Consider the following 12706-nt stretch of genomic DNA (forward strand, 5'->3'; position numbering starts at 1 on the left):
GGCGTTAACGCCGAAGAAAGCCGAGAATTCGGACTTACGGTGCAAGAACGCTAAAAGTATGTGACTAGCAACAAGGAAAAGATATTACAAACACACAACAAAATGGATAAAATCAATACAAAAAATTTGGATAAAATAAATCACAAACACTTACCGTAAGTTTTTTTAAAGTAAAATACATTTATTTTGTTGAAATTTTTTTTTTTTTTTGGTTTCATTTTGTTTTACGATAGATTTTTTTTTGGGGGGGGGGGGGGGAAGCAACAGTAATAAACAGTTCAAATTTTTTTTTTGATTTTTTTTTTTCAAAACGTTATTAAACACAAACAACAATTTTTTTTTTTTTTTTTTTTTTTTTTCTTCAGTAATGTTTGAAGGGGGGGGGGACAACAATCACTGTTTATCTTTAGTTCCGACTGGAAGATTTTCTACTGACTGTAGAGGCAAAGTAGGGAGCAAAGGGTTTTCAGAGGATGTGGAAAGAAGCTCCTTCCCAACCGGGTAGCCTTCCGCGATTTGGTTTATTATGGAGACAAAAGGGTTGTGTCCAAATTTTTGTCTCCACATAAATTCACATAAGTATGTTTCCAACAGCTCCCGGTTGGTACCGCATTCTCGCTTGTTTCTCTGTTTGGCTTCTTTCCACATCCGCTCGACGTGATTTGTGGTCGCCTTCGTAATTGGATCCACGAAATGGAGACTATGATTTACAGTTAGATGTGAAAACCCTTCGCTCCCTACTCTATTATAGGCTCTCCAACAGTCGGACACGACCGTTGTCCCCGGCAAGATATACTTTTTAATTATTGGAAGGAGGGTTTCAGCGTTTCTATTAGGTACCATTACCAAGAAACCCTCCTTCTCAGCGGGGTCATAGCCGCCGAAAACCCAGATCGGTTCGACGAGTCTGCCGACGTTATGTTTGCGTCGGTTGAAGACAGACTCGTCTATCTCCACTGTGTGGCCTGGGCCTCCGATCTGCCTAGGATGCCTGCGTAAATAATCTAGGCAGACGTCCCGTAGGAAGTTCTTCCAGTCGGTTATAGTGTGAGATGATGATATCCCACATTCCCGGCGGACGTTATTCTCTGTAGCCAACTCAAAAGCCCACAGATATATCAATTTTATTATAACTTTTATGGTCAGCTTGGAGGCCATGAAAAAAGTCCCGTGTCGCAGCGAAATCCAGCTACGACAACGCGAATTCCTACACCTCCACGCAAAGCCGTCTTTTACTTGTTCCCTTTTTTTTTAATTCGCAATGTGTCTGGCATTTTGGGCAGGCGACCGATGTAGGAAGTAAGCTTCTCTCCTGGCAAAACTCGACGACGGCTTCAGTGGAGTTTAAGGTTGTTTCCAGCAGTCCTAGGTTCATTTTTGTTTTCCAATTAAATTGAGTAGCTGAAATGAATCAATAAAATAACTGAAATGAAACGCTAATTTCAATGAAAATTATCCGTCTGCTACGCGTTCGTTTGGAGCGCCCTGATTGGCTGATAGAGTATCGTACCGCTCGCCATGTTCCGGCGTTTTCCGACAGATGTCGATCAACGCTCGGCTAAGATCGTGAAATCGGTGGGTAAAATACTGCAGGAGTACCAAAACTTATACCCAATATGTGTACTCACTAGTGCTAGAAAAAAGAAACAACTATTAGAAAACCAAAACACTTCAATAGTAACTACTTTATTAAAATTTAATGAAACATTTATATCACATGACCTAGAAAAAAAAACTAATATCATAGATAAAAACTTCATTCATTATACATTTTCTACAAGCTATTTCGGCAGCACTGAGTTGCTGATACACACTCAAGGCACCCCCAGCCAATCTCAGGGGAATCACAGTGTGTACCCTTTTTACCTCACAAAGGTCGCACGTCAAGAGGACCCTTTATTTTGTGAGGCGTGTATACCCAGCAGTGACCAAGATGTAACCGTTCGCGTCCGTCTAGGTACCTTGCTAGTTGGATTCCGTGCAGAACCGGTGTTTACTGGTTATTGAATTGCTTTACATTGCTGCAACATTATACATCTACTGAGGGCGCAGTACTTTTAAAGGATTTTCCTTATACATCTACAGCGGGCGCAGTAATTTTAAAGGACTTTCCTTACACATTTTCTACAGTAAGAGAACAAAAAGATACAGAAATGTGTCTTTTAAAAAATAAAGTACTTCCAGTAGAAGCAGAAAAAGTAAGAGAATGTTTCTATATGATAGACGGCATTCTCATAAGGAAATGGCGACCATTAGACGCTAGTCTAAATGAAGAGTGGAGAATAATAAACCAAATAGTAATCCCAAAGGTTTAAAGAGAAGAAATACTCAGCATAGCTCATTATGGCAGGTCATTTAGGTATTAATAAGACATTATGACAAAATATTAAAACATTTTTACTGGCCGAATTTGAAACAAGATGTCATCGATCTCTGTAACTCTTGCCACACTTGCCAGGTGGTCAGGAAACTAAATCAGAAGATTCCACCCGCACCTCTAAAACCTATTCCAGCATTTTGGTCCTCTTCCAAAAACCAGAGTAGGTAAACACATATCTGCTAACTATTATGTGTGCATCAACTATTTCCCTAAGAAATATTAAGCCAAAAACTATAGTAAAAGCCTTAAAGTTTTTCTGCTCAGTTGGGATCCTATCATCCATTCAATAAGACCAAGGATCAAATTTTATGTCTGGTCTATTTCAACAAGTAATGGATGAAATGTCTATAAAACAATAGTATTTATCATCCAGAATCACAGGGAGCTCTTGAACGTTTTCATCAGACAATCAAGTGCATGATTAGAAAATTCTGTTTCGAATATCAAAAAGATTGGGATGGAGTTCATTTTGTTTTGTTCGCTGCAAGAGAAGCAGTTCGAGAATCTCTTGGTTTTAGTCTGTTTGAACTTGTTTTTGGACATACAGTGAGAGGTCCTTTAAAACTTCTAAAAGAAAAATGGCTAACTGAAAAAAATGATATGCCTCTCTTAGATTATGCATCAAATTTTAAGGAAAAATTATATACTGCTTTCAAAACAGCGCAGGAAAACTTTAAAAAATTCTCAAGTTAGAATAAAAAAATAACGAATAGTAAATATCGTAGTTTCCAAGTAGGAGATTAAAGTATTAGTATTTTTGCCAATTCCAAATCATTCTTTACAAGCAAAATATTGTGGACCATATGAAATAGAACAGAAAATTAATGATGTGAATTACATTATACGCACTAAGAATGTTAAGAAGAGTTTTAAGAATGAACCCTTTCCGTTTCATCTGGGGTTGGTCCCATTTGGAGAACTGGACCATTTTTTTCCCAGAAAATGTGCCCCCCCCCACTCACACTCACGAAGTTACTTCCCTAATCGAACATACTCCCAAGGTCAATACCTTCCATTTAAGTTTCGTCCTGGAAGTCCAATAGACGTACCTTGATCCCTTGGGAGAGTGCTTTCCCCGACAGTGCTGTACAAAAAGGCTTAGAACAGACGTTTTCTTTGGAATCTCTAGGGCTACCCAACCAGGATACATTTTCCCCCATTACGTTTAGGAACAGATGAAATGCTTCAAGGACATGGTAGAGATTCAGGATGGAAGTTACTTATTATTTTTCTGTGACTGACCAGTTTTGATACTACTACATTTTATCGCTAAAAATACAGATATTATTTTTTTCGCCACCTGTCATCCAAATCAGAGGGAGAAATCAGTATTTTAAATTATTAATTTGTTGACTCTTCAATGTTGCTTTAATTAAAAAAAAATGTTTTATTACATTCTTTTTAAGAAAAGTCATTATGTTAATTTATTTTGTACTATAAAAAAAGTATTTGACATTTAAGAAAAACAAAAAAAGTCAATTGTCTTCCCTTGTTGATCTCATATTTACACCAGGTGTCGTTAGTGGCGTAAGCATCACAACAGATTAGCCAGAGTCCCCTCGAAGCATGCAAATTTACCGCATGTTTTGGATAGAGTGGTGGAGAATTTGAAATAATTGAAATTTTCGTCTCCCCTCAGGAGTTCGACAGATGTGGATACCACGTCGTCTAATTTTTAAGTTGGACCCTACTGTAATAACTAAAATCAGACCCATCTTCAACTAGTTTGACCAGAGGAGGTAGGTTGTCACTAAATGAAGCAGCGTATTCTGGGGTTAATGTAACTGTCGGGTTAGTGTTAACCAAGGACATTTTAAAATTATTGTTGGCATTTAGAGTTAACAACTACGTGTTACTAGTGGACATCCGCCGAGCATTCCTGATGGTTCGGCCTAAGCTGAAGACGGACAAGAACCGATTTTGCTTCTTTCTAAGGGAAGATCATTTGCGCCGCTTCCGGTATACCACACTGATATTTGGATTTACCTCTAGTCCATTTGTATTGGGGTGCATCTTGAAATTACATGCAACTAAATACCCACAGGATGCTTGCCGCAGAATGACAGAGGATCTCTTATGTGGACAACCTTGTGACATCCGTGGCAGACCCAACATTTGCAGAAAGTCATTCGCTTGAGCAACTCCAACTGTCAGACGTTCTACATTAGGATGGAGGAGGATGGTACCCTGAGTGTCAATGAGAAAGAACAGGAGAGGATATTGGGATACCGATACTCCCTGCATTTGGAAGAGTTGTATGTGTCCCCCATAAAGTGTAATCACAAGGTCTTAACAAAGAGAGGTGTTGTTTCAGAAGCAAAGATTTTTAATCCCTTAGCTCTATCTGCCAGTAAGTATTCACAGCCGTGTGCTTATCAGATCCATGTGGGAGAATGGTTTGGGTTAGGACAATCCTTTCCAGCCTACCATTCTGAACAATTGGAAAGAGCTTGCTGCAGACCTCTCAGGATTGAGTGACCTACATTTTTTCTCAAAGGGCCTTTGTGGTGGGGCTGGCAGGGGATATGTAATTTTTTGCGATACTTCCAAGGAGGCATATGGGTTTGCTGCGTACATTGGGCAGAGAGGTCGATTTTCCTTAATGTTCGCAATGGCTAAGGTTGCACCAATGAGAAACAAAACTTTGCCTGCTTTGGAATTGATAGCCGTTTATTTATTTATTTATATTTTTTTTGCCTTTAAGTTACTGCTATATTGCTCAGGACTACAGCTCTAAGCTAGCGATTGAGTACCTACAGGAGCCAATCAGAAGATGCGTGCCAGTTAGTGTTCGTGAATTGGATCTTTTGGATCCTAAGGTGTGGATTTGATCTAGAGGAAGAATTGATCAATGTTCATACCTTACTTATTATGATAGGGAAACATCATCCTGTGACCAAACTCATTATTTTGGATTGCCATAAAAGGTATCGTCACCTTGGAACTGGGTCAACTAACAGAATCGAGACAGTGATTACTAGGTCCCACAAGGAAGGCAGGCTATGAATAAGGTGCTTGCTACTTGTCCTAGATGTAATTCAAAACCGGTTACTAGTGCAGAGAGGGATCCGGACGTAACTCGGCCACTGCTCGGCTGTCACCGGAACACTGATGTCAACAGCCGAGCGTCGCCGTAACATAAAGCTGAGCCACTGAAAATGAAGCGCAATGTTTTTCAACGCAGCGCACATTGCAAATTCAAAGCAGCAGACGACAATTTAGAAGAGGAATAAAAGATAAAAGAAAAAGTTAAAAAAACCCATACACCCGTTCCTACATTAACGGAAAAGACACAAGTTATTAAATTCAGGGCAGGGAGAAAAAAAAGTATAAAAATTAATTTCACATCTTTATGTGACCAACTCAAAACCCCAGCCAGGAGTACTGGATTTTTGCCAACAAAAAAAATTAAAGAGCAAGGTCAAAAAACGTGTTCGTAATGTGGACACAGCTGTCAGCTTATAAGAGCAAAAGTCAGCGATGGCTATGCCTGGAGATGTCAGGCTAGCAATTGCCGAACGTATAATTCACTAAGGACTGGCAAATTTTTTGCCAAGTCCAGGCTTACAATAGCAACAATTATCAAAATCATTTACCTGTGGGCCTACCAGCAAGCCATGAAAAAAGATCTCCAACGCAAATACGGTTTAAGGTCATCACACACCATCGCCGATTGGAAAAATTTCCTGAGGGATATCTGTGGACAATATTTTCTCAGAAATCTCCGGCAGATAGGGAGCCCGGGCTATACGGTGGAAATAGACGAGGCAGTATTCAATCGCCGAAAACATAACGTAGGCCAACTAATCACACAGGTCTGGGTCTTCGGTGTATACGACCCCGCCGAAAAGGAGGGTTTCTTGGTTAGTGTACCAAACCGGAATGCAGAAACCCTCCTTCCCTTAATAAAACAGTATATTCTGCCGGGGACCACGGTCGTATCAAACTGTTGGAAGGCATACAACAAAGTGAGGGAAGAGGGGTATCGCCATTTGACGGTGAACAACTACAGCCTTCATTTTGTAGATCTCGAAACAAAGGCTACGACGAATCATGTGGAGCGAATATGGAAGGAAGTGAAACAACGCAACAAAGTTGAATGCGGGACCAACCGGAAGCTTTTGGACATATCTGGAGTTTATGTGGAGGAAAAGATTTGGTAATGCTCTGTTTGTCTCAATATTAGCTCAAATCGCCGAAAGCTACCCGGTTGATGACAAGCTGCTCCCTTGCACATCTGCGAACACCTCTGCGTCCACTTTGTCGTCGTGTGATGCCATCCAACAGTCTAAGGAAACAACAACATACCCCCCCCCCCCCTCAAAAAAAGAACAAATGTTTCACTTTTTACGTTTTTCTTAAAAAAAAAAAAAAAAAAAAAAAAAAAAAAAAAAAAAAAAAAAAGGTATATGGAATATCTTCTGGAGCTAGGAAGAAAAATTTCTGGACATTCTTGACTCCAGACAAGAAAAAAAAATGAAGGTATTTGGAAGAATCTGGATGAAAATGGCAGATACAAATCAGGACTTTAACTAATAGCAAAAAAAGAGATATTGGAGCATATGAATGTGCTGATAAATTATTTGGTCAGCATTTATTACGTGCATCTGATCAAGTCATTTGGGTTGGAGCTGACATTCCTAGCAAAAGGGGGATACAGATTGCAATCAAAAGAACATTTGAAAATGCTTCCTGACACATCTACAAATGTATTTCTTGACAATATGACTAGACAATTACTATCCAAATAGCCGATTAGTTTTTAGAAAATTTCTCTCTATATGAAGTTGCCAGTAAATATGAAAAAGTATCTACTAAACTTTCTAATGCTGACGAAGCCAATAGAATAAAAATGATCAATGACAGATTATTTTAGGCAAGTCAAGCAAAGAATTGTAAAGTCTCCAAATGTTTCTTTTAATAAGGAAAACAAAGATATTTTCACAATTTGCTTTTGTTGTTCAAACCTTGGAAAAGAGAAAATTATTTAATAAATGGTTTTCATACTAGGTACGGGCAAAATGAATGCCGATGCTCAAAATGTATAAACATTTTGACCCCTCCCTTAATGAGCTGTTAACTAGTATACGACAAAAAGATGATAAAGAAAATTCCAGGGAAATTGTAGGGAAAGGGGGGGGGGGTCATTTCCTGACTGAAAAGCAACAGTTGAACAAATGCTTTATAAAAAAAAAAAAAATGGGTACTCTTGCATAATTTAACCAGAATTCTCATGAATTCCCATCAAGCATGCATCGGGCAAAACTGGCAATCATCGGTGTCAGCCAAGCATCATAGCAGACATAGACTAATGAGAATAAAAAAAAAATAAATAAAAACTACAATTAAAGACAAATAACAAAAAAAAAAAAAAAAAAACTGCCCGAAAAATGAAAAGATATTTATTTTATTTTAGTATTTAATTGTTTTTTGTTTTGTTTTTTGCAAAATATCTATCAACAGAAAGTTTTTTTTTTTTTTTTTTTTTTTTCAGAAAAGATTTTTTTTAACCATAATTGTTAGGTGTACTCTTTTGTAACTATTTTTTTTATTTTTTATTTCATTTTTTTTTTTTTTCAAGACTTTTCGTTCAGTCAAGTCTTTTTAGTGAGGGGGTTAAAAAAAAAAAAGATTTTTTTTTCGGTTGTTAATTTCCACCGGAAGAACTTTCGAGATGAAGATATCTCAATGCGCTAGAAACCAGCAGAAAAACTTTTTGAAACAAAAAGATGCAAAAAAAAAATAAATAAATAAAATAAAAAATAAAATATTTTAATTCAATAAGTAACACACTTTTGCCACGTATGTCCTACTAATTGTCCAAACACTCTCTTTATTAGGGCCTAGACTAGGGTAAGTATGAGTGTTGATCCTTTTCCCGACTATTTTTTTCATCGGCACTAGGAGAGCTCCCAAAGATGCTCAGTCCACCTGTTTGTTTTGTCTCCTGTCTATATTACCCCTTATGTATTATATCATGGAAGACGCCATCCATCCCTAATGACCCCCAACCCTACGTTATTTTTTGCTGCAATGCTGTCCCTTAGGTCCCCCACTCCCCATTAGGGAACGACCTGTTTGCTTTCACCCTTTTTTGGGGAGACTGGAAGACAGTGGGAGCTCCATTTGATTATTAGCGAGTAGGTTGGGAGGGTCCCCTTACTAATCTGCGCCCATAGGCATTTTTTTTAGTTTTATTTTTCTTTCTTTTTGGGTGTTTCTTAGTTTGCCCTCCTCCCTTTCATATATATATATATATATTATATATATTAGATAAACTAATAAAGTACTTGTTTTCATGCAAGTCTAGCCTAGCTTAGCAAAGACCCCCTCATACCCCACTACTAGCCCTGGTGCGTAAGCTGCATCGGACCCCAAATGAAGCCTTGGTAGTAGATACCATGTTTAACCGCATGTTATGAATACTTACCCGCACTTTTCGGATTTGGTATCTCTTCCGACAGCATCCGATTTTTGACCACTTGACCACTCGTACATTTAAGGTTTTTTTTTTCATTTGGCTACTCCTTCTTTGGGTGAGTGATCCCTTAAGTATTGTTTTTGTTTTGTGCTCCTATTGGGCTTCTTTTTATTAACTGTTGTTTTCTATTTGTTACAGGTAGTCCAGTGTCTGGAACCAACTTAAGCAGTCGGCAGGGCTAAGGGAAACTGACGTGCCTTTTTAGGTGAAGGTCCACCAAATCAGCAGGTTAGCAAAGGGCACTGAGCCAGCAACTAAAGGGAGCAGGCCTCTGCTCCGGGACACAATGGGAGACGCCCCTAATGTAGGGTCCGTGAAGCAGTGATGTTATGCAGGGTTGCACAGGTACCGTCTTAGTTCCAAAAACAAAACAAAAAAGACATTGTGGCTTCACAGTAAGTGAAGTAATGGGTCCATTCTCGCATGGAAAATATGCTATTTGTTAATAATTTCCCAAGCTATTCATGTGTTGCAGGGCCAGCCGTCCGGGGGCAATCAACCCAACAACTAACAAGGTAGACACGGACAAAAGTAAACAGCAAAAAGGCAAAGAACGACAGACAGGTTGTTTGGTTAAAGACGAGGGTTCGCCTTTCATTTGCAAAGGAAGTGAAAAATGCTGGTTGTCCGGAAGACAGTAACACATAATTTGGACATATCTCTGACAGCATCAGTAGACTGGAGATCCTTCTGTTCTGAAATTACCAACGAGTGGATAAACAAACAAAAACCGATAGGAGTAAAACTAGGATTATGAGATTCGCAGCAGACTAAGGAGGTATCGAGGAGAAAAGGTTACTGCTCAGTTGTTTACTATATTACAGGACCAAACCAGAGTATATGATGGAGATCAAAGTTTGTTTAACAAAATTACAGCTTTCTCCTTCTTCCGGAATTGAAGCAGAACAGATGGAAGAGTGGTTGTCTAAACAAATGATTTTCCAGAAGGAAATGGAAGACATTGCTGCTGTTCTGATTCCGGTGGGTTCTACCCAAGATCAGACTCTTCGGATGCTACTGATTTCCTCCTCCGTTATAGTGAAACCATCGCAACTCCAAATCGTGGGACCAACGTTCAGTGGCCTAGAGATGAACAAGGACCGCATGGAATTTTGTAACTTCCTGTCGCACTTTGAGAACTGTGTGGCAGATATGGCAACAGATGCCGAAAGATTGAATTTTCTCAAATGTTCGCTATTTAACAAACCCTTGTTATTAATTAACCATTCGAGTGTAACAAATGGTAATTATCAGATTGCTCTCAACATCCACAAAAGAGAGTACTTGGATATTGACAAAATTATCAATGTTTTTCAGGATATCATAGACTATATTCACAAACGAGAAAGGTAGTACTCTGACCCAAGATGTTTTTTATGAAAAACTGGATTGCTACTAGGTGAATTAGGTAGGTCCTTCTCTTGTGACATTTTTGAGGACCTCTCTGCTGAGGAACGACTTTTGGTGAAAATAATCTTCTCGAAATTTCCCCGAGAATTGAAGGGAGCTGTCTGGGAGAACGATACTTCCATTGTCTTCTGTATTAAGAGATACTCGTGAGGCCATTAATGATTACTCATCAAGGGATGTGAGGAGCTTCGGCCTCCTGTTGATATCGATCATGGTTCATCTAGGAACTTCCCTCCTAAATCTTGAAACACTTATGTTCACAAGGACGCTTCTTATTAGATGGCTTCGGACTTGGGAGCCTCTTGCAATCTTCCATTTATAATATGTGTAACCTTTTTTAAAAACAGCAAGACTGTTTCAGCTAATTGCTGGTTACATACCGGTAGTGGACGCACCTATTTATCTGGAGAAGTTTAAAAAAACCTTGGGATGTTTGGAGTACTTCAGCTTTGACTGTAATCTGAAGCTGTCTACTCTGCTGGGAGAATGTTAGAGGCGTTTTCCGAAAGGTAATTATACTGCATATTGACATAGGCACTGGCATTAGTGGATGAAGCGTTGGATTTAGCTGTTTATGTACCACAGTTGGATTCTCTGCTGGACAAATTTCGGGAGACTAACTACTCCCTTGCCGGAAGATTTGACCAGGTTTCTGGTAAAGTGTATTAAGGGCATAGCTGGGCTCAATTTTATTAGATGCTTAGGCTCCTAGCAGTTGGTGCCTGTTTGCAGGGATGATTCCCTTTGGTGAAGTAGAGTCTTTCTGCTCTCCTGACCAGTCATTGCCTGTTTTGAGTACTTCCTTTCTGTTTTGCATAATACTGCACAGGTTAAATCTTTACAGTTGTGTTTTGTTTTCAAGAAAGAAGCAACACACTTGGATACTCGTTTCCCAATAGCCAAGTCTAGTAGGGACTCGATCGGATGTTCAGCGTAGAGTCTTTAGGACCAAGCAAGAGCGATTCTCCGATTATGATCAGGAAAAAAATAACCATATTCCAGAAGTCTATTGTCCTGAGAGACAACAAGTATTATGTACAGTTGGCATGCGGATAAATTTTCAAGGGTTCCATCAAACCATGCAGTGTCCCTGCATATTCTGGACCGTGTGGCTCGAAATTTGGAGAAGGAGATCCAGCAGGAAGTATTTGGAGAGGTTTCAACAGTAAGAGCAAGAAGGCATTTTCGAGATCTTTGTCCCTCCTCATCTTTTCAAGAATTATACTTGGATCCCGCATCAACCCGTCCTTAAAACAAATCCCACATCGACAACTAAATTAAATCTGGTCTTTAACTGTAGCCTGAAAACTGGTGACTCAATGTCTTTTAATGAAGAAGCCTATCCAGGATTGAATATGACTGGCACCATGCTAAGATTGTTACTGTCTTTCAGGATTGATGAGCATGTTCTCCTGGCGGATATCAGAAAAGCCTTTCTGATGATTTGCTTGGAATTAGAGGCTGATCAGAACAGATTCTGTTTCTTTCTAAAGGACGGGGACCAGTTGCGTTGTTTCCACTATACGACAATTATTTTTGGATTCATTTCTAGCCCTTTTATCTTGGGCTGTGTACTCAAATTCCATGTGGTCCAGTTTCTTGCTGATCCATGTAGAACCATGATGGAGAATTGTTTCTATGTGGACAACTTGGTAACAACCTAGTCAAATCTCAGAAGGTTGGCAGATTTATATACTCAGGCCAGAGAGCAACTGTTGAAGGTTGGATTTGAACTGCAATCATGTAGCTCTATTTGTCCTTCCCTTAGGGACCAGATGAACCACGACGGTACCTTAAGTACACATGCCAGTGAATGGGAAAAGGTTTTGGGCTATCGGTACAGTCCCTTTTTGGAAAAAATCTGTTTCCTCAGTTGAACCCTGTGCCGATGCCTCAACTAAGAGACAGATCCTGTCGGAAGCCACTAAAGCGTTTGATCCCCTGTCCCTCTGTTTTCCGATGACAATACAGAGTAGAGTTCTAATTTGTGAATTATAGAAGCGAGTGCTAGGATAGGATGAACGAGTCCCAGTCACAATGGAGAGTTCTTGTGCGGAATCTCTCCAGCCTGACTGAAATTCACTTCAATCAGCAAGCATTTGGTCAGAACAGGGTTGGAGTTTTTTTTTTTTTTTTTTTTGATACCTCAGCAATGGATTTGTTGCCTATGTTATGCAGAAACATTGGTCAGAATTGGTCTGTGCTAAGGCTAAGGTTGCGCCCAAGAAGAGCAAGAGTCTTCCGACCCTAGAACTAATGGCAGTGTATCTTGCCCTGAAATGTTTACCGGCTATCTTGAACAGCTGTAAAGGGTTCCTCCCTTCTAAATTATATGTGGCCAGCGATGCCCAAGTGGTATTATCTTGGATCCTTTCCCGTTCTATGACAAACATTTTTGCAAGGAACAGACTACAAGATGTAGTGCAACTGAGTTA

At 39.4% G+C, this 12706-nt stretch overlaps 2 protein-coding genes across 2 annotated transcripts; one reads left to right on the plus strand and one right to left on the minus strand.

The window, feature by feature from the left end:
- Positions 1-346: 346 nt before the first annotated feature.
- On the minus strand, positions 347-6685 carry LOC145258190 (uncharacterized). The gene has a single exon (XM_080116078.1). The coding sequence runs from the start codon at positions 1156-1158 to the stop codon at positions 394-396; it is 765 nt and encodes a 254-aa protein (XP_079972204.1). The 5' UTR covers positions 1159-6685; the 3' UTR covers positions 347-393.
- A 4905-nt stretch (positions 6686-11590) lies between these two features.
- Positions 11591-11935, plus strand: LOC145258032 (uncharacterized). The gene has a single exon (XM_080115755.1). It carries the CDS (start codon positions 11591-11593, stop codon positions 11933-11935), a length of 345 nt encoding a protein of 114 aa, XP_079971881.1.
- Positions 11936-12706: the final 771 nt, after the last annotated feature.

Source organism: Euprymna scolopes, chromosome 33 (genome assembly GCF_053919585.1).
Source record: "Euprymna scolopes isolate OS-2025 chromosome 33, ASM5391958v1, whole genome shotgun sequence".
Taxonomy (NCBI): domain Eukaryota; kingdom Metazoa; phylum Mollusca; class Cephalopoda; order Sepiida; family Sepiolidae; genus Euprymna; species Euprymna scolopes.